The 25,535-nt window shown below is 45.0% G+C and overlaps 1 protein-coding gene across 27 annotated transcripts in view; it reads right to left on the bottom strand.

Annotated features, from left to right (window-relative positions):
• Positions 1-3,269: 3,269 nt before the first annotated feature.
• Positions 3,270-25,535, bottom strand: part of ZMYND8 (zinc finger MYND-type containing 8) — a 154,662-nt gene continuing 132,396 nt past the window's right edge. For 18 of the 27 annotated variants that reach the window (XM_060184323.1, XM_060184328.1, XM_060184332.1 and 15 more), the window contains 7 exons: positions 22,778-22,858; positions 20,636-20,714; positions 14,137-14,376; positions 12,903-13,063; positions 11,138-11,204; positions 6,364-6,447; positions 3,270-4,818 (listed from right to left, as the gene is read on the bottom strand). In XM_060184323.1, the coding sequence (XP_060040306.1) occupies positions 4,679-4,818; positions 6,364-6,447; positions 11,138-11,204; positions 12,903-13,063; positions 14,137-14,376; positions 20,636-20,714; positions 22,778-22,858 (852 nt within the window). In that variant the 3' untranslated portion in view covers positions 3,270-4,678. The remainder of the gene's footprint in view (positions 4,819-6,363; positions 6,448-11,137; positions 11,205-12,902; positions 13,064-14,136; positions 14,377-20,635; positions 20,715-22,777; positions 22,859-25,535) is intronic. The other 9 variants (XM_060184333.1, XM_060184336.1, XM_060184339.1 and 6 more) reach the window with 3 other exon arrangements.

Below are 25,535 nucleotides of genomic sequence, written 5' to 3'. Positions count from 1 at the left end.
GTCTTCCCCTCCTCTCTCCATTTCTCTCTGTCCTATCCAACAACAAAGCAACGTCAATGATGGCAATAATAACCGCAACGAGGCTGCAACAACTAGGGCAACAAAAAGGGGGAAAAATGGCCTCCAGGAGCAGTGGATTCATGGTGCAGGCACCGAGCCCAGCAATAACCCTGGAGGAAAAAAAAAGAGGAGCTGGGGTAGATAGCACAATGATTATATAAAGAGAATTTCATGTCTGAAGCTCCGAAGCACCAGGTTCAATTCCCTGCACCACCATTTGCCAGAGTTGAGCAGTGCTCTGGTAAAAAATATTAAGAGGGCCAGGCGGTAGCACAGCAGGTTAAGCACAGGTGGCGCAAGTGCAAGGACCAGCACAACGATCCCAATTCGAGCCCCTAGCTCCCCACCTGCGGGGGGGGGGGGTCGCCTCACAAATGGGGAAGCATGTCTGCAGGTGTCTATCTTTCTTTCCCCCGTCTGTCTTCCCTCCTCTCTCCATTTCTCTGTCTTATCCAACAGTAACAATAACAACAACAACAAGGGCAGCAAAAATGGGGAGGGGGGAGATGGCCTCCGGGAGCAGTGTATTCATGGTGCAGGCACTGAGCTCCAGTGATAACCTTGGAGGCAAAAAACAGAGTAAGGTGCAAGTAGGGGTACCTGGAGAAGTTCTGAGAACACACTGAACACTGTTTCTGCCCATAGTGAACCAAACAGGGTCTGGATCCATCCATAAGCATCTTTCTCTCCTCCTGTATTCCCCTCCTCTCTTGATTTCTCTCTGTCCTCTCCAACAACGACAGCAGTAACAACAATAACAACAACAACAACAACAACGATACCCAGCAAGGGCAACAAGAGAAAAAATGGCCTCCAGGAGCAGTGGATTCGTAGTGCAGACAACTGAGCCCCAGCAATAACCCTGGAGGCAAAAAAAAAAAAAAAAAAAGAAAAGAATTAAACAACTTATTTATTTAAAAAAAAAAAAGGAGCTGGCATGCAACAGTTTGCATGCACAGGGTCCTGAGTTCAATCCCCAGCACTGCATATGCTGCACAATAAATAAAAAGTACAGACTCCCAATCCCCACCTTGAGTGCCAGGACATCATAAAGGAGAGTTAGAAGGGGGCTGATGTCTGTGCAGTTAATGCTTTGTTGTTTTAAATCTTTTCTGGTATCTCTAATGTCCAACCAGAGTTAAGAAACACTGCTCCAAACATCACAGCCCAGTCCTGACCTCTCAGGTGTCTGCTCAAAGGTCAGCTCTTGAGAAGTTGTCCCCGGATCACACCATCCAGCTGCCCCCTTTACTTGTGAACTTACCTTTGATACATCATTCTGACTAGGTGAGGTCACACACGTTTTTTCTGGCTCAACAACCAACTCTGGTGCATCCACTTTCTTTCTCCCTGTCCCTGGTAATCTGTAATGTAGCCTGTGTGGACTGCAGTTCTGAGTGAAGCTGCTAGGTGGCAGGAGTGCCCAAGAGCAGTCAGTGTGCCCTTAAACTTCTCCAATCCTGACCACTGAAAAGTCAGGCCATTACTGAGAAGAAGCAAGGTCCACAACCAAACTCGTCCTCAATCATAAAATCAGTCACTGGGTGTCTGCAAACACTTGACCAGAGTTAAGTCAGAAGGAAGGGCCCTGTATCTGGCCAGTGAGTGACCTGTCAGAGCAACAGCTGAGGTGACACATAGGGTCCCCTCACAGCTCACAACACACACAGGTCTGTCACCATTACCAGTGTCTGGAGGCAACCTGAAATGCCCGCCAACTGGGGCTGTGACTTGTCCTGCCCCTCAAGTGACAGGAACACTAAGATGCCCACAAGAAGGGGAAAGCCACTCACACCCTAGAACTGTCCCATGTGAACAGCACCCACCCAGGCTTTAGAAGACAGGAGAATGGGAGGGAGGGGGCAGTATAATGGTTATGCACAAAGACTTCCGTTCCGAGTCAATGCTCCAAAGGTCCCAAATTCAATCCCCAGCACCACTATAAACCAGAGCTGAGTAGTAGGGGAGAGATAGATGGGGTATGGGGGTGGAGAAAGAAGGGGGTAGGCTGAAGGGTTGTGCGTTAATAAATGCTGCCACACTGGTCTATTAAATGGGGAGATTTTTTTTTTTTTTTTTTTTGTAGATTCAAGAGGGATTAAACAGGAAGGGGGCCCAGGAAACCAAGGTGGCTGGGAGGGACTCCACAGTGTGTCATCAATGTTGTTATTGAAAGAGGAGACAGAGCCAGGAGTGACTACAGCACTGCTTGTTGCTCCAACCTTGGAGTTGCCCAATGTCATCCCTGATGTCCCCATGTGGTGCTGGGGCACAAGTCCAGGCTGCACACAGGGGAAGGGCCACACTCTACTGTGTGAGCTGTCTTCTAAACCAAATTCAAGTGTGTTGTTGTTACTTTCATTGGGGAGGAGAGGAGGGTATTATTGGCATATGTGATGCCAGAATCCAACTTGAGTCCTCACGCCTACAGGCCCAGTACACTACCAAGGCCACACCAAACTCAAGTTTTAGAGAGCAAGCACTTTATCTCCCTACCACTGAGAAAGACACTCATTCTTTGGATATTTCTTGAGAGAGACTCGTCTCAAATCAAATGGACCCCCCCCCCCCTGCACAGCCCCGCCTTCTGGCTTGGTACAACTTTAACCAGATCAGCAAATGGCTTGGGGTCAAATCGAGCCCAGTTCCCATTGTTGTACATAGAGATGAGGAAAGTGTTTACCTTTCCACAGGAAAATGAAATGACCAGTCTGTGCCTGGGCACTTGTGTCAGCTTAGGCCATTATCTCCCTGGGCACTTATGTCTGCTTAGGCCATTATCTCAATCAGAAAGACACATACACACACCCTGCCCCGCCCTACCCCTCCCCACCCCTCCCCTCTGTTATTCTAAGGCTAAGCCAGGGCTTCCCTTCTGCTTCCCGCCTCTGGAAAATCCCAGGAATTGGACTTCCTAGGAAAGGGGTCCAGTGAGGGACATTCTTTATGACTTCTTGCCACCTACCATGCTGATGTTCCTGGCCTCTCACAGTCCCCTCTCATATCCTTGGTCATACATATCTGACACAGTCATCCCAACCAAGTGGAGAATTGTACATTTGAGGATAACCAAGGTATTTTTCCAAAATTAAAAAAAAAAAAAAGAATTTGAAAAAAAAAAATGGAGGATGGGGATAGTAGAGAAGGGGAACCCCAAGAAAGAACATACCATGTGAGTTCACTGGCTCATTCACAAAGAAACACCATCATCCAAAAAGATATTTAAGTTTAATACAAATTTTATACAAAGAAAATGTGAAAAAATACTTCCATATGCTAAAAGCAATTATGCTTCACAAATAAGGCCAGCTAGGCTATTTTTCTTTTTGTTTCTTGACAACTGCAATTCACAAATGTGTTTTTTTCCCCCTCTCCTGTTTTCTTCTAGTACTTTTTTTTTAAAGGTCTTCTCTAATATGAGTTACTAGCTGGAATCTGTACAATTCGTATCTTATCAACAATGAAGAGAAAGTAAACAAGACTAAAATGTACAACCAAATGTACTGGAATGATATCGTACAATTAATTTTCTCATATACATACATCACCTTTTGCTTTTGTTCAATGCTTTTGTTTTACACAACTTACAAAATGGTACTACAGCTTACGTAGTGTAACAGCACAGCGGGTGTCTTGCTTTTCTCTCACACTGCCTTATGTTTCATGCTTACATAAAAACGTAAAATCCCATCTTATAAATAATACATACATGCTTCATCCCAGACTCCTCAGTCCTCTGCGTGCATCCTGCCTCAGAGTTCCTGCTTTAGGAAGCAGTGTCTCTTTCCAAGTGTGTGAATGTGCTAAAAGGAACCACAAAGGAAAGATTTCTCTTTTTTTCTGAGCTTATGACTTAACGCTTTCGACGTTCTTCTCGTCTACAACTGAGCTGAGTGGGGCTTCTCTCTTATTTCTCTTCTGTAAACAAAGGACATTAATTTTTTTTTTTCCCTTTTAGGAGTAAAGTCATCATTTGAATCACACAAAATAAACTATGGCCTTCTGGTGCAGGGAGCTTGCATTTTATAACATAATAATGTAGTATTTGGAAAGAAGCAATGGCTTGATGTGACGTGCCCATGACAGCACAGACTCTGTGGCCAAACTCCTGACCTGTGTGTGCTGCCAACACCATTCCCGTGAAAATGCCTCATGTGCCCTGGGCAGCCCAGGGTGAGGACATGTGTGCACGACGGTCTCAGGCCCCGTATTTCCTAGATGCCATGTGACAGGTGGCTATCCCATCACTGTCTTCCAACATCAAAACATTCTTCTTGTTGGGCTTTTTTTTTTTTTTAATTTTTTTTTATAAGTTAAAGTCAATACAAATATAAAAAGGGGAAGGTACTCTAGGTTTGTGACATCCACAAATTGTACACTATTTACATCTAAAGCATAGGTTTCACATGGGCCCAACAGTCCTGGTTCAAAGCTAATGCTGGCTGGCCGTAGTGTAGTGTAGGTCATCCTCTGCGCGCCGGGTGCAAAGTTCAGGGGTGAACATTTGGAATCCTCAAGTCTCAAGGTGGTGTCTCAAGCTTTTTGGCGGTCTCTCACTTTCCTTGTGTCTCCTTTTTATCTTCCCTCCATAGGTGGCAGCTTGTGTCATCAGGTGTCCCTAGTCCCAGAAGGTATCCAATCGAGACTCTTTGGGGAGGAGACTCTTTGTACTGGTGGTAGCATTGTGCTCGGAGCGTGTTGATCCTCGTTTTTCATCACTGCTGCTCCAGCAACTGGACTTACTACTCCGGGAATGATCTGGAGAGGAGAGCCAACAGAAAAGGGCATTTGGCATTCTAGCCTCCTCCACAGAAACAGAGGTAGCTCTGAACCTCATATCTATGTGGGAAATGTCTCCCACCCCCACAACAATGATGGTTAAGATACTGCCACCGTGTCCGTCCCTGAATGTGTGAGTTTGGAGTGTACAAAAGGTGAAACAACTTACTTTCTTAGGATTTCACTAGAACACAGCTGGCTGGAAAAAGCAGTAGGATATGTCACACTCCCAAGATAAAGATTAATGGAAAAGGTACAACCATTACCAAAGAAGGAGTGAGTGAGTGTGAGTGTGAGTGAGTGTGTGAGTGTGTGTGTGTGTGTGTTCATTCATTCTCTACCTGAAGCCATATACCCTTAAGATAATGTGACTAACCTGGCACCCCTGCCCTGTGTCCAATCATGGTCTCTGGGAAGACACCAAAATGTGGTATTTGATCTATTTCACGAACGGACTGTCTTTAATCAATTTATAGGTAAGAGTCTTTTTAGCCAATCACCCTAGGGAATGATCATGGCATGTGGACCAGAAAGACTAAGTCAAACTGGGAACATGAATAAAGACAAACTTAGTGAAGGGTGCAAACCTAGACCAAGATCTAAGATAGTTCCGAGGACACATGTACACCAAGAGCTAAATGGAGCCTGAGTAAGAAGTGAGGAAGCTGAAGGGAATCCTGAAAGAGGTCTCTCTGCAAAACTGTCAAAGATCCAGAGGCCTCCGGGTTCAGTCAATGGCTGGCTATAAGCACCTCCCCCTGCTCCATTTCTTGATGTGGGGTGTTGACATTTGGGGAAAAAAAAAAGTTTATGTTTAGTTTATTTGCTTCTGAAAGGTAAGTAGTGAAGAGAATGATAAAGATCTCCAAAGTCATATATTCACTCCAGAGAGAACTTTTTTGGGTCACCCTCATTGATGGCCAAAAAGGGGCAGTGCTCTGGAAGGCAGAGTCAAGGTCAAGGGTTGAGTCTTAGCAATCTTGAGTCTGCCTCCTCGTCTACCTTCTTCCTGTTCAGGATGCCTACACTTTCAGCTCTATGTTTCCTGGAGTGGTGCAGCTCTCATCATGCCACATAAGAAAATCCAACAGCAATGAAGCCAAACCACATCAAATGTTCCCAGTCCTGACCAAGGTAGAGATGACTTGGAGGCTTCAGAAGAAAGGGAGCAGGGCTGGCCAGCCAGTGGGGGCTGCAGGGGACAATAGGTATTAAGCTACGATCCTTCATGTAAAGAACAAGGATGGCCCCTCCATCCTCTTTTCAAGAAACCAAACTGTAGACCCTGGCTCTCATTTCATTTCCTACTGTGGTATCAATGGCCACCAGAGACACAGCTAAGCAACACTGCAAGAGAAAGCAAGACCCAGCACTCAAAAGAACAGAAGACATGCCCACAAAGACAGACAGACAGACAGACAGACAGACACACACACACACACACACACACACACACACACCACAAGCCTTCTGCATGCCAGGAATAATCCCTCGGCAACTCTCATTAGACAGGGTCATACTTACACTTCTGGGCTGGGTAGTTGGGGTGCGGCTGGTGGTCTGTGGTAGTTGGGGTATAGGCAGGTTGCTTGTCACACCTGTTGCTAACTGAAGAGATAGCACAGGGAGCCTCAGAGTCTGTCAAAACTCTCAAATCCATACAACCCCAAGCTCACTATTTCTGTTCCTCAACAGTCTTGTCTTAGAACGGGGTGGTAGCTGCTTCATTTATGCCACCATTCTTCAATTCTAATGCGTTCACAGGAGATTCAGGCTTTTGTAAAACACATTATCAAACCATGAATAGGGTCACTGGACACAGCATTACAAGTGGGAAGCAAAATAAGGCATACAATGACATAAAAGCAACTTTGAAAGCCACAAGGATTTGAAAGTCCAACTCTCAGAACCACTAGCTCACCCACAGCAAGGTTCAAGCAGGGAAACAGAAGCCAGGACTACAGTACAGTAGAAGGGACCACCCAAAGAACTCAGCTACTTGGGATAAATAACAATTAGTCTACTGCTAAGGGTGATGATACTGGTAGATCGATGGCTGGAGTGGAGGGTGAGGAAGAGGACCAAGGCTGGACTACAGACAAGATATGAAGATCTCCAGTTCAGAAACAATGATAGGATGCCAACAAACACTATCTGAAACTGAAGAGTAAAAAAGGGAATGATACAAGAGACATCCCAACAAAAGAATTCCTACGGTTTGGCAAGAAAAAAAACAAACAACTGAAGATAATGATCAAGGAAGAATGAACACTCTAGAAAAAGCAACGCCATACAAGAATGGAAATGTCACCATACTACATTAATTGAATCTGCAACACATGGCATGGAGCTGATGATGGAAACATCCCGTTTCAACTTTCTAGACTCAGCCATGGCCCAACACTGTAGAACTTGGCTGCAGTTCTATAGAACAGAATGCACGTGTTATCAGAGGTGGTGGTAGACAGTCGCAGCAGAGAAGATGGGAAGTCTGCACATTACGGGACAGAGGAGCTGAGGGAGCAGATGGGCTCAGCAGATACTGCCTCTAGCTGATGGACTGAGGCCTCAAGTGCTTGAATTCAGAGTGGCTTCCGCTTGGGTGGAGAAAGAAAAGGGTGTGCATGAGTGCAGCAATTTGAAAACGTAGAAATGACTCAGTGACAGCAACACAAGTCTGGGGATGTACGTGGTTTGTAAATAAGAAGGTAAATAACAGCAACACCAGAGATCAGTGGTGTAAGGAACTAGAAACCCATGCTATTGTTCCCAATCACTCTGCACTGGTTACGATCTCAAAAATAAAGACCTGACTGAACAGGAGAGTCTTGACTGCACATGCACATGAAGGAGGCTCATTCCCCTCTGCTCCCATAAGACTCAACCCACACCTCAGCTCACCACCATGGCCAAGACCAGGTACGCAGACAGAACTCAGAGACTGCAATGCTTCCTAAAGACCACTTCCCTCCATGAGATCTTGTCCACACTGAGGCCAGACAGCAAGGGCTAGCAGAAAGTGAAGCTAAATAAACATGGAGTTGGAAAGCCATGGAATAGTCTGTCTTTGTGTTTTGGCACAACCATTCCACACAGGAGACTTTGGTACATGGAGGAGAGGGGACATAGGAAGAATTAGAACCTGCTTTTTGACAAAGCCTGTAAAGACCTTCTGCCTGCGCTCTGGCTGATCTCAACAACGTGACTGAACACTGTGCTCTGCGCCATTTGCTGACAGCCAGCTCCATGGTTCTCCCGCCTCACTGATGCGTCTTCTGTCCAGTCTTCTCCCCAAGTCCTGAATGTGGGCTTTTCCTAACATGGATTCCCATGGCAAACTTTCTTTTGCCCAAGAACCATAGAAAAAGTTGTTTGTGAGTGAAAAATTCCAAGTCTAACCAATCTCAACTGCAGTCAGCTTTAAAATGGTGATATCTTTCTGCCCCTGCCTGATCCCCTACTCCCTTCCAGACCTAGGCACCAGAGACCTCAATATCTTTTCTTCTCCCCACCCACTGAGCAGCAAAACGTGACCACCACCCCCCACCCCCCCGGTCTTCCTGCAATCTGAATCTTACTTTCCATTCCTACTCCAGCACCCAACACCCGTGTGCTTTTAGGTCAAAGGGCAGGCCAAATCCTGTCCATTTTCTACTTTCTCCAACAGTTTCACTGTTTGCTTTCTTCCATCTCACTGATGCCTGCTTTCACCCTGCAACAGCAGAAACAAACTGCTGTTAAAGAGCCCATGCAGGGGCCAGGTAGGGGCACATCGGTAAAGTACACGTTATAACGCACAAGGTCCTCAGTTCAAGCCCCTGGTTCCCACCTACAGGGTGGGAGAGGGAGGTGGGAGGGGAGCTTCACAATTCTTGAAGCAGTGCCGCAGGTGTCTCTCTTTCTCTCTCCCTTACTATATCTCCTTCTGCCCTCTCAATTTCTCTCTGCTTAAAATATATATATATATATCTTTATTTTTCTGATACAGACAGTGAGAAACTGAGAGGAAAGAGGAGACAAGAGATACATGCAGCCCTGCTTTACCACTTGTGAAGCTTTCCCTCTACAGGTGGGGACCAGGGCCTTAAACCTGGGTCCTTGCACATTTTAACATGTGCATTCAAGCAGGTGCACCACCACCTGGCCCATTCTCTCTGCTTTCTATCCACCCCCCCCCCCAAAAAAAAAAGTCCTGTGTTGTCCAGCTACCGTCTGGCACTCTCTCTCTTTTTTTAAATTTAATATATATATATTCATTTTTGTTGCCCTTGTTGTTTTATTGTTGTAGTTATTATTGTTATTGATGTCATCGTATTTAGATAGGACAGAGAGAAATGGAGAGGGGAGGGGAAGACACAGAGGAGGAGAGAAAGAAAGACACCTGCAGACATGCTTCACAGCTTGTGAAGCTACTCCCCTGCAGTTGGGGAACTGGGGGCTCAAACCAGGATCTGTACTCCGGTCCTTGTGCTTCGTGCCACCTGCACTTAACCCGGTGCACTACCACTCAGTCCCGTCTGGCTCTTTTTATAAAGTTTGCTGGATGGTCTGGGAGGTGGTGCTGTAGTAGATAAAGGATTGGACTCTCAAGGATGAGATCGCAAGTTCAATCCCAATCCCCGGCAGCACATGTACCAGAGTGATGTCTGTTTCTCTCTCTCTCTCTCTTTGTCTCTCTCTCTCCTCCTATCTTTTTCATTAATAAATAAATAAAATCTTAAAAGAAAAAGGAAAAGAAAGTTTGCTGGCCCCTGGACATTGCTAGGTAAAACCTCACTCATCTTAAAACTAGAATACAGGGACTGGGTGGTGGTGCACCTGGTTGAGCGCACGTTACAGTACTCAAGGACCCAGGTTTGAGCCCCTGGTTCCCACCTGCAAGGGGAAGGCTTTGCAAGTGGTGAAGCAGGGCTGCAGGTGTCTCTTTCTCTCTTTATCTCCCCTACCCTCTCAATTTCTGGCTGTCTCTATCCAATAAAGATCATTTTTAAAAAAACTAGAATATAATCTAATGCTCAACCAACTCCTTGTATCCAACTTCATTTATTCCAACAGACACCATGACATCATCCATCTCCCCAAGTCACTGTTGATGCCATCATCTTGCTGTGCTAAAGCTAAAACAGCGACCCCTGCTGTATGAAGCTGTGCTTCCCTGACCTGGGCCTTCCTCACACCACCTTTGGATTCTGACATACCCATAATCGTAAAAATTGCCTGGGTCAGTGTTTGGATTTTAAACTTGTTTTTAATACAAGTTGCAAAGTTGCAGTTCACTAATTCTTTTTTTTTTTTTTTTTGCCTCCAGGGTTATTGCTGGGGCTCAGTGCCTGCACCATGAATCAATTGCTCCTGGAGGCCATTTTCCCTCCTTTTGTTGCCCTTATTGTTGTGGCCTTGTTGTGGTTATTATTATTATTGTTGTCGTTCGTTGTTGGATAGGACAGAGAGAAATGGAGAGAGGAGAAGACGGGGGTGGGGTGGGGAGGGGGAGAAAGATAAGATACCTGCAGACCTGCTTCACCACCTGTGAAGCGACTCCCCTGCAGGTGAGAAGCCGGGGGCTCGAAGAGGTATCCTTAACACCAATCCGTGCACTTTGTGTCACATGCACTTATCCCACTGTGCTACTGCCCAACCCCCAGTTCACTAATTCTTTCAAAGCTAGATAATAACTCAAACCCCACTGAAGAAAAAGGCTAAAATTTCAAAAGGAGAAAAAAAAAAATCCATGAGCTAGCCTAGCAATTTATTCTCCAAGGAGAAATTATTTCTAGAGAATGATTGTCAAGCTAAAAATTTCTTTCATTTCCCTACAGGTTTTCACCAAATGTGAACTGAGTGTTGGGAACTCAGGAAGAAAGCTTTATATGGCGTGGTCATTTCTCAGATGACAGAGTAACTGTCCAACCCAAATGTGTATCTTCTGCCACATGTGCTTAACCTGTGGCGCTACTGCCCGACTCCCTAAATGTGTATCTTCTACCTGACCCAAGGCCAGCAAAGGAACTCTCTGTACAAATGACAACATACATAGCGTCCCCAGTAAGTGAATTTATCAACCCAGGTAAATACTGACTCATTTGAAAATGTATCAGAAAGATACCCAAAAGCTGTCTCGCCCAGCTACTCCATCACATGCCCTGACCCAAGCAGGGCACAACACTCCCCAAGGAATGCTAAAAGGTCCACAGTAGTTTGAAAATCATGGCCATAAATCCCTAACAGTCTCCCTCTGGAAAAGATTTCCCCTCTATGGAAGAAGAGAACACCATTCACCCACCAGGGGGCAACATACCAGAGCCTTGGTTGGAGCCTAAGAGAATGGAGGAAGGTGTCTCCCTGGAACCAGAAAGGTCAAGGGTCTAGAAATACAAAAAGAGAAAAATGAGTTGAAGGCACGAGGGGGCCAGTACGACCCCTGGAGGACCCCAGGAATCCCCATGAATGCCCCAAGGATCTCAGGTCAGCAAGGGTAGTAGTCCCAAGACTGAACAGAATGGAAAGCCGGCTGTGGGGTAGTGGAATTATTCCTTACTCAACCCTCTAGCTTCATTCAACTCCTGAAGCATTTAATGTCTCCTCAACTTTCCCCGCTGGTCTATGCACCTCCAGATTTGTGCAACATCCCAAAAGGAAATTGAATACTTTAAAATAATAGTTCACTTTTATCTTTCTCTTGTTTTTTTTTAATTTATTTTATTTATTTATTCCCTTTTGTTGCCCTTGTTGTTTTATTGTTGTAGTTATTATTGTTGTTGTCGTTGTTGGATAGGACAGAGAGAAATGGAGAGAGGAGGGGAAGACAGAGAGGAGGAGAGAAAGATAGACACCTGCAGACCTGCTTCACCGCCTGTGAAGCGACGCCCCTGCAGGTGGGGAGCCGGGGTTCGAACCGGGATCCTTATGCCGGTCCTTGTGCTTTGCGCCACCTGCGCGTAACCCTTTCTCTTGTTTTTATTGATAGACAGGCAGAAGTCGAGAGGGAAGGGGTAGATAGAGAGGGAGAGAGACATCTGCAGCCCTGCTTCACCACTTGCAAAGCTTCCCCCCTGCAGGTGGGGACCAGGGTCTTAAAGCAGGGTCCTCGCACATTTGCAACATGTATGTTTAACCAGGTGCACCACCACCTGGCCCCCAATAGTTCATTTTTATATCATCCTCTTACTAGAATTAAAAACCAATAAAAATCAAAAGTGGTTAGCATATAGGATAATAAGTTACTTTTTTTCCTAATGCACCTTAAAATAAATAGTGGTCAAAAATGAAAAAGTTTATCAGGTTTAACCACCTGAAATGCAATCCGTGCTGCACATGCCACATACCAGGAAACTAGGAGAAATAAACTTCTCATTGCCCAACATAGCAGCCATGTATTATTGGTATTAAAACCAAGTAAAAATCAGGCCAAGCTGTGGCTCACAGGTTAAGTGCACATTAACAATGTGCAAAAACCTGGGTTCAAACCTCCAGTCTCCATCTCCAGAGGGAAAGCTTCCTGAGTGCTGAAGCAGTACTCCACGTGTCTCTCTCTCCCCCTCCCCTTACAACTCCTGTCTCTATGCAAAATAAAGAATTTCTTTAAAAAAAAATTAATAAATAAATGTATATAGTCAGTGACACGTAAGCCACAATTCAGAGCTCTGCATAGCCAGATGCTACCATACTGCACAGAGAAGATACAGAACCTTTCCATCACCACAGAAGGTTCTACTAGGCTAATTACCTGTTCTACACGTTTGCAGGCTGCTTGGGAGCAGACTCCCATCATAGAAATGTCAACCTGATGGGGAGTCGGGTGGTAGCGCAGCGGGTTAAGCGCGAAGCGCAATTACCAGCGTAAAGAAATGTCAACCTGGGCTCAGATCCTTCAGCCTGCCTGCACACCCACTGGTAAAAAGAAGTCTTGCTAATACTCTGCTGTGCCACCTGCAGCCTAGCTGTCCTGTCTTACAGACCCTCCCATGCTGTGGGATGTTGAGGGGATGGCAGGCAGGGGACCAGGACCAAGACTGCTTGTCTGAAAAAGACTAGTGTCACTGGCCAGTATGGGATGAACTCACCGAGCCCCCGTCCTTGCTTTTCTCAGCTGGTGTCTCCTTCTCTTTCGAGGTGCTGGTTGTTTCTGGAGTGGCAGCCTGCGTGCTAGAGGAGCTTCCCTGGGAGGACTTGTTTAGTGTTTCCGTATTTACCTCCGCATCTGCTTCCTGCTGAGGGGCGGTAGCTGGGAGGGCGGGGAAAGAGAACCATGTGTAAAATCAAGTGTGCAAATCTGACCCAGGTGTCACCTGTGACAGGAAACACCCCCAAACAGGACCCAAACACAGGCCCACGGTAGCCAACTCTTGAGAAACAGAATCCCAGACTGTGGTGTGGAATGATGCTGATTGTTGTATAGTTTAATCCCGGTATCATTCTGAATATGAAATTATGTTTGTAGAACAAAAGAAATCTATCATTACAAGTCCATGACTGTTCATAATTTCTCATTCTAGGTTTTACAAGCCCTGCAGACCTGTTACCTTATTCTGCAACAGAGCAGAAAAGTCCCATGTGACAAGCAACCTGTCAGCAGCACAGAACTTCTGGAGGTGACAGGCACTTAACTAAAAATCCAGGTAATTTGAGGAATATTAGAAGGACAGACACAAGAACTTCAGAAGGGTGGTACCATAAAGCAAAGAAAACCAAAGGACATTTCAGCCATCTTGTAACATCAATAAATGGATGGTCTGATACAGCTCAGAATGTAGAAGGATTTAGCTGCACTGCAACAAGAGACTTGGAAGTCACTACTAAGAAACAATATCCCTAAAAGAAGTCCAATGACAAAGCTAAGTGGGGCTCAGTATCTACCCCCCACCTCCCATATTAACAGGAGCTCAGACTAGAGTAGAGCAACAAGCAGCCAGAAAACTCATACCACCACTTTTTACTACTGTTGTAGGGGGTTCATTTTATTCTCGCCTGCCTTGGGTATACATGTGCATAGCTATCCACCCCTATCCAGGGTTCAATACGTGCCAGTCGTGTACATTCCCACCGACCCACAGGCTACATGTACTGAAATGGTGCTGTCTCTACCTCACAGGAAATAAATATCTTAAGGGAGGAGGGGGAGGAAGAGCTATTTGGAAAGGTGTCTGCCAAGATAATAACCCAGGTTCCTGCTCTTGATAGACCACATGGGAATACTAAGTACTAAGGAACTGAGGGGGGAGGAGGAGAAGGTGGGAGGGAGAGGGTGAGGGAGGGGCACCACGCTATCCCCCATGAGGCACCAGCGTGGCAGTGTACCTGACTGAGTGCAGGACTTCATATGCTCTGGCCAGTGGGCCTGCTGGCACGGGTAATCACAGTAACTAGTGTTCCAACAGCAATAGAAAATGGCTTCCTTCTTGCAGCTGGCACACCACTGCTTCTTCTTGGTCTCATCCACTGCTTGCTGCTTCTCCAGCTCCAGCTGCTTCTTGACCTCAGCAATGAGGCGATCCCGCTCCTGCTCCAGACTCTGCCGCATCTCAGCCATGGTCAGCTCTGATGGAGGAAGAGGAGACAGTGGCTTCAACACCTGCCCCAGCCCCACCGCCACCCCCAGCCTAGGACCTGGGACTAGTTCAAAGAGATCAAGGAAGAAGCACAAGATGCAGATTCCAGAAGACACAGATGCGGTTCCTGACTTGGACATGTCCCAGGCTCTGGACACCCTGGGGGAGCCTTGCTAGCCGCAGTATCTATCCCTACAAGTGGGTTTTCCACACGCAGACCTGACAGTTGCTAGTGTCCAGTACAGAGGTAATAGGAGTGATTCAATGGGAAGGACTCAAGCTTCAAAATCATTTCCACCAAACTCACTTTGAAACATACAGTTAATCAAGTAATGACAGAGCTGGGGCTAAAACATGGACACGCATTCTTCTTATTGTACTTAGTAGTCATGAAGCAGATCTACGAGACTGGGCATTCAAAGACACTGCCCTATCAAAGAGCTCGGTCTATGTAAATTTCTCTAATTTCACTTTCAACAACAAGTACATTTCTAATTCACCTGGGGGCAACATGCACAGTGAAGTAAGAGGAAAAGTGAAAACAACTGGTTTCTTAACTCCTTAAAAATCGTGTTCCTGGGAGTCAGGCGGTAGCGCAGCGGGTTAAGCGCATGTGGCGCAAAGCACAAGGACCAGCATAAGGATCCGGTTCGAGCCCCCAGCTCCCCCCCACCTGCAGGGGAGTAGCTTTACAGGTGGTGAGGCAGGTCTGCAGGTGTCTGTCTTTCTCTCCTCCTGACTTCCCCTCCTCTCTCCATTTCTCTTTGTCCTATCCAACGACGACATCAATAACAACAATTAAAAAAAAGGGCAACAAAAGGGAAAATAAATATAAAAAAAAAATCGTTTTGCTTCTACAGGAAAGAGAATTTGGAGCAGCAGATCGCTTTCTCTCCTCTCCTCTCCTCTCCCGGATCAACTAGGAATACCAAAGGAGACCACCCGGACCGAAACAAGACAGGACTAGAATGACCACAGAAACCCAGTAAATCACCCGTGAGTACAAACACGCGTGGCTGGTGACAGAGAGGAGAGAGGGGCCTAAGGAGAGATTAAGTGACTGCTAACAGTTCGACAGTTTGTCAGTGGAGACACCACCTCCAGTCTGCTCCACCAACAAGGGGACAGCTGAAGGGAGGAAAGGACTCCCCAGAGACTCACCAAGTACAACTCTGAGTCTCCATTGATACTACCCTCAGAATCTGGAGCAGCAACAGGGAGGGACAACAGGGCACAGAGATCTAACCGGGAAACTCAGGAGAAGACCTATACCTCGGTGGCATAGCTGAAGGGCTGTGAAAGTCTCTTTGCATAACCACTGGATTATCTCTGCCACACCCTGCTTTATCTCTTGGTCAGGAGTCATTGATTAAGCCAAGAAGCCTATTGATAGTTTAAAAGCCCTCAGGCTACCATAGCCTACAGGGGAAAAAAAAAAGGCTTTTACACCACTGAACTCCAACTCAGGGATTGAAAAAACTGTTAACTTATATAAAATGGTTAAAACAACAAGAAAAAATAATGGAGACTCGAACCAGGACAAGAGTCCAGCTAAAAGTCCTCCAGAGGGCGAAGCACAAAACAACGAGTTCAACATCCAAACATTAGCTAAGGAAATAATAACAGGAGTGAGTAAAGAATTTGAAAAAATTGTAATCAGAACTGCAGGAACAACAAATGAGAATATGGAAGAAAATTCTAATAATCGCATGGTTATTAGAGAGCTGAAAGCTGAAATTGCTGAGCTAAGAAGGCAACTAGCTGAACAAGCTAAAACAGTATCAGAGCAGGGCAACAAAATAGATGAACTCCAGAAAGCAGTAGAGGGCAGAGAGAATAGAATCAATGAGACTGAAGACAGAATTAGCAAGATTGAGGTTGAATTAGAGACAACTAAAAAAGAAGTAAGAGATCTCAAAAAGAGATTAAGAGATGCTGAAAACAACAACAGAGTCCTATGGGATGACTTCAAAAGAAACAACATACGCATTATTGGCTTACCAGAGGAAGAAAGAGAAGGGGAGGAAGAAAGCGTTCTCCAGGCCATAATAGCTGAAAATTTCTCTAGTCTAGACAACACCAAAGACATAAAGATTCAAGAAGCCCAGAGGGTCCCAAACAGAATTAACCCAGACCTAAAGACACCAAGACATGTCATACTTAGATTGGAAAGGAATAAGGATAAAGAAAGGATCCTCAAGGCTGCAAGAGAAAAACAAAGAGTCACCTACAAAGGAAAACCCATAAGATTAGCAGCGGACTTCTCCATACAAACACTACAGGCCAGAAGAGAATGGCAAGATATCTATCGAGTGCTCAATGAGAAAGGCTTTCAGCCAAGAATACTATATCCTGCTAGATTGTCATTCAGACTAGATGGAAGCATCAAAACCTTCTCAGACAAGCAACAGTTGAAGGAAGCAACCATCACCAAGCCTGCCTTGAAAGAAGTTCTGAAAGGTTTCCTATAAACAACCAGACCACCACAAATAGAACATATATCAAAACACTCTAAAACTCTACAAGAATGGCGTTCAAATATCTTCAATCTTTGATATCAATAAATGTGAATGGCCTGAATTCACCTATTAAAAGACACAGAGTAGGAAGATGGATCAGAAAACACAACCCAACAATATGTTGTCTACAGGAAACTCACCTAACGCAACAAGACAAACACAGACTTAAAGTGAAAGGACGGAAAACTATCATTCAAGCCAATGGCCCACAAAAAAGGGCAGGAACATCTATTCTCATATCTGACATGATAGACTTTAAAATAGATAAGATTAAAAAAGATAGGAATGGACACTACTTAATGCTCAGAGGATCAGTCAAGCAAAATTTATAATACAGTGTTGTTTTCGACGGGTTAGGTTGTTTTCACCAGCCTGGCTTCACGGGCGGGTAACAGACTACCAGGGACTCATGGCTGGGTTGTACACAGTATCTCTTTATTCATGCAGGACGCAGCACAATCTAAGAGGAGCTAAGCTAAACTCAAGTTAAAGTACCCTAAAACTCACAATGCTGTCTTTATATATACTTGCCAAGTAGGGTGGAAACAGGATGTGACATAGAGAGGGTGGAGAGAAAAGTGACTGGTGAAAATCAGAGTGTGACAAGGAGGGGGCAGAGCAGGCGAGAATCCTATCACTGAACCACAAATGCCCTGGAGGGAGGGTGGTGCTTGTTAACAGCGGTTATGTAAATAGAATGAAGTGGTTATGTAAATAGAATAGTGTTAAGCAGGGGGGATTTAAACCAAATGAAACAGAAGGGGTCTCACGCATACCAACAATACAGAGTAAGCATCTTCTATTTGCCTTGTGGTGAATTTTAATGTTCCTTTGAATCTTTCCAGCATTTTACCCACTTCACTTTCTTTTCTTTAAGAATTATTTTAAATTTTTGTTAATTTAGTCTTTTAATGAAAGAGAGATACAGAGAGAAAAATACAGAGAGGCCGGAACACCGCACAGCTCTGGCTTATGGTGGTGCGGGAGATGCAACCTAGGACTTTGGAGCCTCAACAAAAAAGTCTTTTCCATGAACTTTATGCTATTTCCCAGCCTTCCACTCCACTTTTTTAAGATCTCCATCAGGAACAACATAATGGGCTCCTTTGTGGGCTCCTACAGGACCTTGCCCTCAACATGGATCAACAATGGTAGGGACGGCCCTATTCTCTAAAGGGAGGCTGGGCCAAAATACCTTATAGTTTGAGGAAGATGGGGCCAGCAATGAGTGCAGCCTAGAGTGTTCCCCTAGAGTGTTCCTAGCTGTGACCATAGATTATGAATTCAGATCTATAGGGATGCAGAGGTTACAGCCTCCTGCACTGAATATAGGCCCCAGATCAAATTGATGGGGCTTTTCAGGTAACCATATTTATATACTTTCCCCATATTTGGGAGCTACTCTCTTCCCTGATCCAGCTTTCTAGTTCTATTTCCAACTCTGACACCATCTCCCCAGACAATACCTTTGGCCTATCTGCATGTTAGCTGCCAGCTCAGACAAAAATTAATAAAATCATGGGCCCCCTGGAATACACTTAAGATAAACCTACTAGCTTTCTCCAAAATGGAGACCCTGAATCTGCTATACTTCTGCCTTTAGGTTCCTGATTATTAAACAATTTGTTCTTCTTTATAACTTAATGCTTTTTCAGCCACCAAGTTGCAGATGCAATATGACGCCAACCTGACTTCACTGGGCAGATGATCTCACCAAATGTATCCTGGAATCACACCTCCCCAGAGCCCTACCCCACTAGGGACAGGCTGGGAGTATGGATCGACCTGAATGCCCATGTTCAGCAGAGAAACAATTACAGAAGCCAGACCTTCCACTTTCTGCACCCCATAATGATCCTTGGTTCATGCACCCAGAGGGATAAAGAACAGGAAAGCTTTCAAGGGAGGGGATGAGCTACGGAACTCTGGTAGTGGGAAGTGTGTGTAACTGTAACCCTCTTATCCTATGGTCTTGTCTGTATTTTTAATTTTATGAATACATTTTTAAAATTTAAAAAAAAAAAAAAAAAAAGGAAAGAGAATTTATCCCAGGGCCAGGCAGTGATGTACCCAGTAAAACAGACATATCATGTACACTCCATAGGTTCAAACTCCCACTCCTCACTTATAGGGAGAGAGCAGTGTTGCAGGTCTCTTGTTTTCTCTTTCCCCCTCTGCCTCCTCTCCCCTCTCAATTTTCCTGTCCTCAAAATAAAATAAAAATAAAGGAGACCATAGCCACCAGGAGTGGTGTATTCATAATGTAGCCAGCAAGGCCCAGTGATAACCTTGGCAGGGAAAAAAAAATTAATAAAAAAAATTATTAAAAAGAGAAAAAGGTAGAGTTAGATGGCATAATGATTATACAAAAAGACTCTCATACCTGAGGCTCCAAAGTCCAATTTGCCAGGTCCAGTCTCCAGCACCATAATAAACCAGAGCTCAGTAGTTAGAGGGGTGGTGGGGGAAGAGAGATATCTAACAAAAACAGAACCAGATAGAATCTTCCTACCACTCACTAATTACTGTAAAATGGAGAAACTCTGGAGGCCAGACAGTGGTGCACCTGGCTAAGCACCAACATTACAGTGCACAAGGACTCAGGTTCAAGTCCCCGGGGAAAATTTCACAAGTGGAGAAGCAGGGTTGCAGGCGTCACTCTGCCGTTTCCCCTCTTTATTTCCACCTCCTCTCTAAATTCTATCTCTACTCAATAGTAAATAAATTAATTAAATTTTAAAAAGAGAAACAGCATAAAAACAGGCTCCTCTACATGAATAGAAAAACAAGCAGCAACAATAGCATCCAAATAAGTTTCCTGCATGGGCAACAAGCCAAGGAGCAGAGGGTGTCCTCTCCTGCTCAAATCATAAAGGTCTGCGTTTGCAGTGTGTGAACTTAAGTCAGCATCAACTGGAGCGGATGAGCACACCTGGGCTTGACTCCCTAATACACAAAGCAGATGGTTTCCAGCATTCTGACTCTGGAGCTGACAAACACTCCAGGATACTCTCAAAGAAACTGTTCCATCTTTGGGGGAAGTCTTTTATCAATATCTACACAGAACAGCTCGTAGACAAAGCAACAGTGAATCAAATGCAGACATCAACATACAGTCCTCTCCACACTGCGGGCCATTCAAGAACCTGTTCACATGTCCAGAAACTGTAGTTAAGAGGGAACGTCTGGAGTCAGTGTCTAGATACAATTCAAAGGTGTCTAACTTTGATAAGCATCCTTAATATGCCTGTATCTAAGTTTCTTCACCTGAAAGATGCCCTTAATACTGAAGATTCTTGTTGAAAATTTGATTTGCTAACCATGAAAAAAGTTCCTGGTTTAAAGTGAAGAGCTCAATGGGTACTGACTGCTACTATTGTTACTATCTTGCTGCTGTTGATTTTACCAACACCAAATGCTTTCTTAAACACCAGAGCACTCATCAACTCTAGCTTGTGGTGTGGGGGGGTGTTGAACCTGGGACTTCAGAGCCTCAGGCATTAGTCTCTGCATAACCACTATGCTATCTACCCCTGCCCCATACCAAATTCTTTTATAGGTTCTTTATCCAGATTCTATGGTCTCAGTCATGGAGTGATAAAACTTGTAATTTTTTTTCTTTTTCTTCAATTTCCTCCATTGCATCTGGACTGGGCTCTAGGGAGGAAAAAACTATAGCAGTTCAACCTCAAACCTTCCCCTGGTACAGACCAGTTCACCAGGCCTTACCCAAGTTGTGTTTCATTTCAGAGAGTTCTTGTTGGTGCAACCACTGAAGCTTCTCAATCTCGATTCTCAGCCTTCGAATCTGTAAGGAAGGGGAGTAAGGCTTAAGCTCGCCTGTGAGGGCACACGTGAATGGGGCAGGGGCAGCCTGGATCTATTCCTATGTTGTTGTGTGCTGCGGAGAAGAGAGAGAGGAGGTCCGGAGCAAAGAGGGAACACAAATCTTTATTTGCGCTGGCACCTCAGAGTTGGGTGCTAGAGAAGCAGGTTGGGCCACATGGAGGTAGCAAAAATGGCCGCCTCACGCAGTAACCTTTCCTGCGTCTGAACACCAAAGTGAAGCACTGGCAAGAGAGAGAGATGCGGAAGAAGAAGGGCTTTTATAGGAGCAGCTTTCATGAGAATGGGAAGGGGGAGGAGTAACCATAGCACTCCAGGATAGGATAATAACTCTCATGAGAATGGGAAGGGAGAGGAGTGACCAAAGCACTCCAAATATCGCGGGGAAATAGGCAATGCTCTGAGGGCACAACATGGCTAAACAGGCACTCCGAGAATGTCCCAACTCTCACGGGAACTAGCAGTAGCCTGAGGGGACAACATGGCAGATGTGACTGCATCTGCACAATTTCCCAGCATTCCTACAGTCCCAGTCCAGAGAAGTGGGAGTAGGGGGTAGGGGAGTACAGAAGCTCACTCAAATTCTAAAGAGGTTCTGCTTCAGAAACCCAAACACAGAAGAGGCCCATCTTTTCCAAGAAAACACTGGCTCAAGGAAAAATAAATTACTGATACTAAGAAGCAGATTTTCATAATAATATAGAACAAGCTTTGATTAGAACTTTGGTCTTTAAATATGAAATGAAAACAAATGTAAAGACCCTTAGTTTATCTAGTACAAAAATTTTAAGTGGAAGTCCATAATTACTCACCTGAAACCCCAAAACTTAACATCTAGAAAACCAAGGGCAGTTTGGGGGGAAAGGCAGTTTTAGGTTTAGGGCCAAATTCACTCGAGGGAGGTAAATACAATCTGAAGTCTTATGAGACTAGTCACAGTGATAAATAACCATAGCAGTTCTCATAGGGGACATTTTCACTTTCCCCACTTCCTTCCAGATAAAATGTCTGAGAACAGTTTGGGCTCTCACAACAGCAGGGTTGGTGGGTAGAGGCCATGGATGAAGGTGCTGACCTCCCTACAATGAACAAGATGACTCGAGAGCTGAGCTGTACCTGGCACAAAGATCATTAGTGTCAAAGCTAAGAAACCCGAACTAGCCCATGTAGTACAAGCAAACTGCATTTCATTGTAGAAATGTTGCATTTAATTGTGGAAGGCTGTTTAAAATCTGAAAATTTTCCAGTATAAATTTGACTCAAGGTTTCAAGTGAGACATGACTTTTCTTTTTTTAATGAAATAAACAATTAAGTCAGAGCTGAACAGTGTTCTAGTCTCTCTCCTTCCCTCCCATCATTCCCTCATTAAAATAAACATTTTTTAAAAAAAGATTCAAAAGAAAAAGGTTCACAGATGTCTACTACACCTCATAAGTGGACATTTTTAATGTTTCAAGTACTCTTATTCCCTATATATTAATTGTGGACATTCAGTAGCCAAATTCTTGGGACGATAAGAATCACTTGTATGAACAATTCCAAAAGCAGCCTGAGAAGTAGCTCAGTGGCTACAGAATTGAACTTGAAGCATCAGGTCCTGAGTTTAATCTCTGGTGCTGCCATGTGCCAGAGTGATGCTCTGGTTCTCTCATTCTCTTATTTCTTTCCTATCTCTCTCCCTCTCTCATTAAGAAGTAATCTTGGAGAAGTTTTTGTTGTTGTTGTCTAAGGTCCAAACTTAGGAAGATCAAGGAATTATTTTCATGTGAACTGGCTTCTAGCTTTACCAGTGAATTATACTCAGGTTCTGATTCTGGCTCTTAGAAATGAACAGAACACCCAAAGCTGGGAACATGTTTCCGGTTCCAGCCTCCAGGCTAAATGAAAGAACACTCTTGCAAACAACCCCAGATAACAAGGCCAAGACTCCAAAGGGACTTCCTAAGAAGTTTCTTTGTGGCACCATCTTAAAGCAGCCCATAAAACACTCTCGGCAAATGAGCAATTTGTGTGTCATCTCTGACCTCCGCTATTGTGCTTCCAGTAGTGTTTTTCGAGAGATCATTATATATCTCTGTCATCGTTCCTTTTATTGCATCCATCATCTGAAAGAGAAAAACAGAAACCTTTCAGGCGATCATACCCCTAGGGCTTTTTCGAGATGGCATGAATCTAAAAAAATGTATCTTTATGAAGCAGTTGCTCTCAATAGGGGGTGATTTTGACCCTCCAAGGATATGTGATATTTGTCATGAGGGGTGTTACTGCCATCTAAATAAGTGATAGCCAAGGACATCACTGTCTACTCTAAATGGCATATGCTGGAAAAGATCCAGCTCACAGGTCACTAGTGCAGAGATGGAGATAGTGTCAGCCAAGGTAGGAAACATCCATGAATTCCTGATCCCACAGTGAGTCAGTTGTTTACAATCATAAAGGTAATTTCTATAGACACAGGCTAAGAGGAAAAGGTCAAATGTGGCTGCAAAATGTGTTTGGTTTGGCCAACGCGATGGGTTTGAAGGACGGCTTGTTTTGCCTCTTAATTTCTTGCTCTTAAAAACAAAGTAGTGGGGAGTCGGGCTGTAGCACAGTGGGTTAAGCGCAGGTGGCGCAAAGTACAAGGACTGGCATAAGGATCCCAGTTGGAACCCCGGCTCCCCACCTGCAGGGGAGTCACTTCACAGGCGGTGAAGCAAGTCTGCAGGTGTCTATCTTTCTCTTCCCCTCTCTGTCTTCCCCTCCTCTCTCCATTTCTCTCTGTCCTATCCAACAATGACGACAACAACAATAATAACTACAACAATAAAACAACAAGGGCAACAAAAGGGAATAAATAAATAAAATTAAAAAATATTTAAAAAAATTAAAAAACAAAAACAAAAACAAAGTAGTAGGGGGCCCGGCAGGAGCGCGGCAGGTTAAGTGCACATGGTGCGAAACACAAAGACCGGCTTAAGGATCCTGGTTTGAGCACCTGGCTCCCCACCTGCAGGGGGGGTCACTTCACAGGCAGTGAAGCAGATCTTCAGGTGTCTATGTTTCTCTTCCCCTCTCGTCTTCCCCATCTCTCTTGATTTCTCTGTCCTATCCAACAACAAAACAACAGCAACGGCAACAATAACAAGGGAAAAATGGAAAAAAATGGCCTCCAGGTGCAGTGGATTCGTAGTGCAGTGACCAAACCCCAGCAATAGCCCTGGAGGCCAGAAAAAAAAAAAAACCTCAAGAAGATAGCTTGACTTATTAAAGCATAGGCCTTCTTCTTCATAGGCATAGGCCTCCATAGGTATCAGGGTCAACCCCCAGCACCACCATAAGCCAGAGCAGAGCCACGCTCAGATCTCCTTCTCTATTTTCCCACTCCCTTTATAAAATATAGCCACCTAGGTGGTGGTGCAGTGGGTAAAGCATTGGACCTGCAAGCATAAGGTCCAGAGTCCAATCTCCAGATTCTTATCTAACAGAATGACGGTCTGGTTCTTGCTCTACCTCACCCCACTGTCATGTTGGAGGAAGGGAAGAAGCAAGGGAAAGAAAAAACAGGAAAAAAGAATGGAGGAAGGGAAAGGGGGGGGGAGGGTGTTGGGGTGTGTGGCTCAGTGGTAGAGCATGAGGCTCTGAGTTCGAGCCCAGCACCACATGACAGCAGTGGAGAGATTTTCATGAGTGATGGAACAGTGGTTTGGACTCCGTCTCTTCATCTCACTCTCTATCTCACTCACAGCTATGGAGGTGAATCAGTGATAACAAAATCTGAGATCCATCTCTGGAACAATAGGAAATTTTGGTTGTTGTTGTTGTTTTGTTTCCTTTTGATAGATCCCCAGGAGAGGAACTGCCGGGTCTATATGGTAGATCCCTTTCTAGTGTTCTTTTTTTTTTTTTTAATTTTATTTATTCCCTTTTTTTGTTGCCCTTGTTGTTTTTTATTGTTGTAGTTATTGTTGTTATTGATGTTGTCGTTGTTGGATAGGACAGAGAAATGGAGAGGGATGGGGAAGAAAGAGGGGGAGAAAAGAAAAAAGATAGACACCTGGCAGACCTGTCTCACTGCCTGTGAAGCGACCTGCCTCCCCCTGCAGGTGGGGATCTGGGGGCTCAAATTGGGATGCTTAGGCCAGTCCTTTGCACTTTGCGCTATGTGTGCTTAACCCACTGCACTACTGCCCAACTCCCCATTTCCAGTGTTCTAATGAGACTCCAGACTGTTGTTCATAGGGCTTGGGCCAATTTATAGTTCCTTCAGCAAGGACTTGTAGGGCACCACACAGCGGTACATCTGGTTGAATATGCACAAGAACCTGAGTCCAAGTCCCCAGTCCCCAGCCCCCATCTGCAGGGGAGGGGGCTGCAGATGTCTTTTCACCATTTCCCCTGCCCTTTTTTTTTTTTCTTTTTTTTACCAGAGCACTGTTCAGCTCTGGCTTATGGTGGTTTAGGGGACTGAACCTGGAGCCTCAGGCATAAGAGTCTCTTTGCATAACCATTATACTCTCTACCCATGCCCTTTCAGCATCAATCTGTACTATCAAATTAAAAGTAGGGGGACCCGGGGGGGGGGGGGGGGGCGGTGGCGCAGTGGGTTAAGCGCATGTGGCACAAAGCGCAGGGACGGGCATAAGGATCCCGGTTCGAGCCCCCGGCTCCCCACCTGCAGGGGAGTCGCTTCACAGGCGGTGGAGCAGGTCTGCAGGTGTCTTTCTCTCCCCCTCTCTGTCTTCCCCTCCTCTCTCCATTTCTCTCTGTCCTATCCAACAATGACAACAACAACAATGGCAA

This window comes from Erinaceus europaeus, unplaced genomic scaffold, assembly GCF_950295315.1.
Source record: "Erinaceus europaeus unplaced genomic scaffold, mEriEur2.1 scaffold_241, whole genome shotgun sequence".
Classification (NCBI taxonomy): domain Eukaryota; kingdom Metazoa; phylum Chordata; class Mammalia; order Eulipotyphla; family Erinaceidae; genus Erinaceus; species Erinaceus europaeus.
This window is presented reverse-complemented; position numbering and strand designations above follow the sequence as displayed.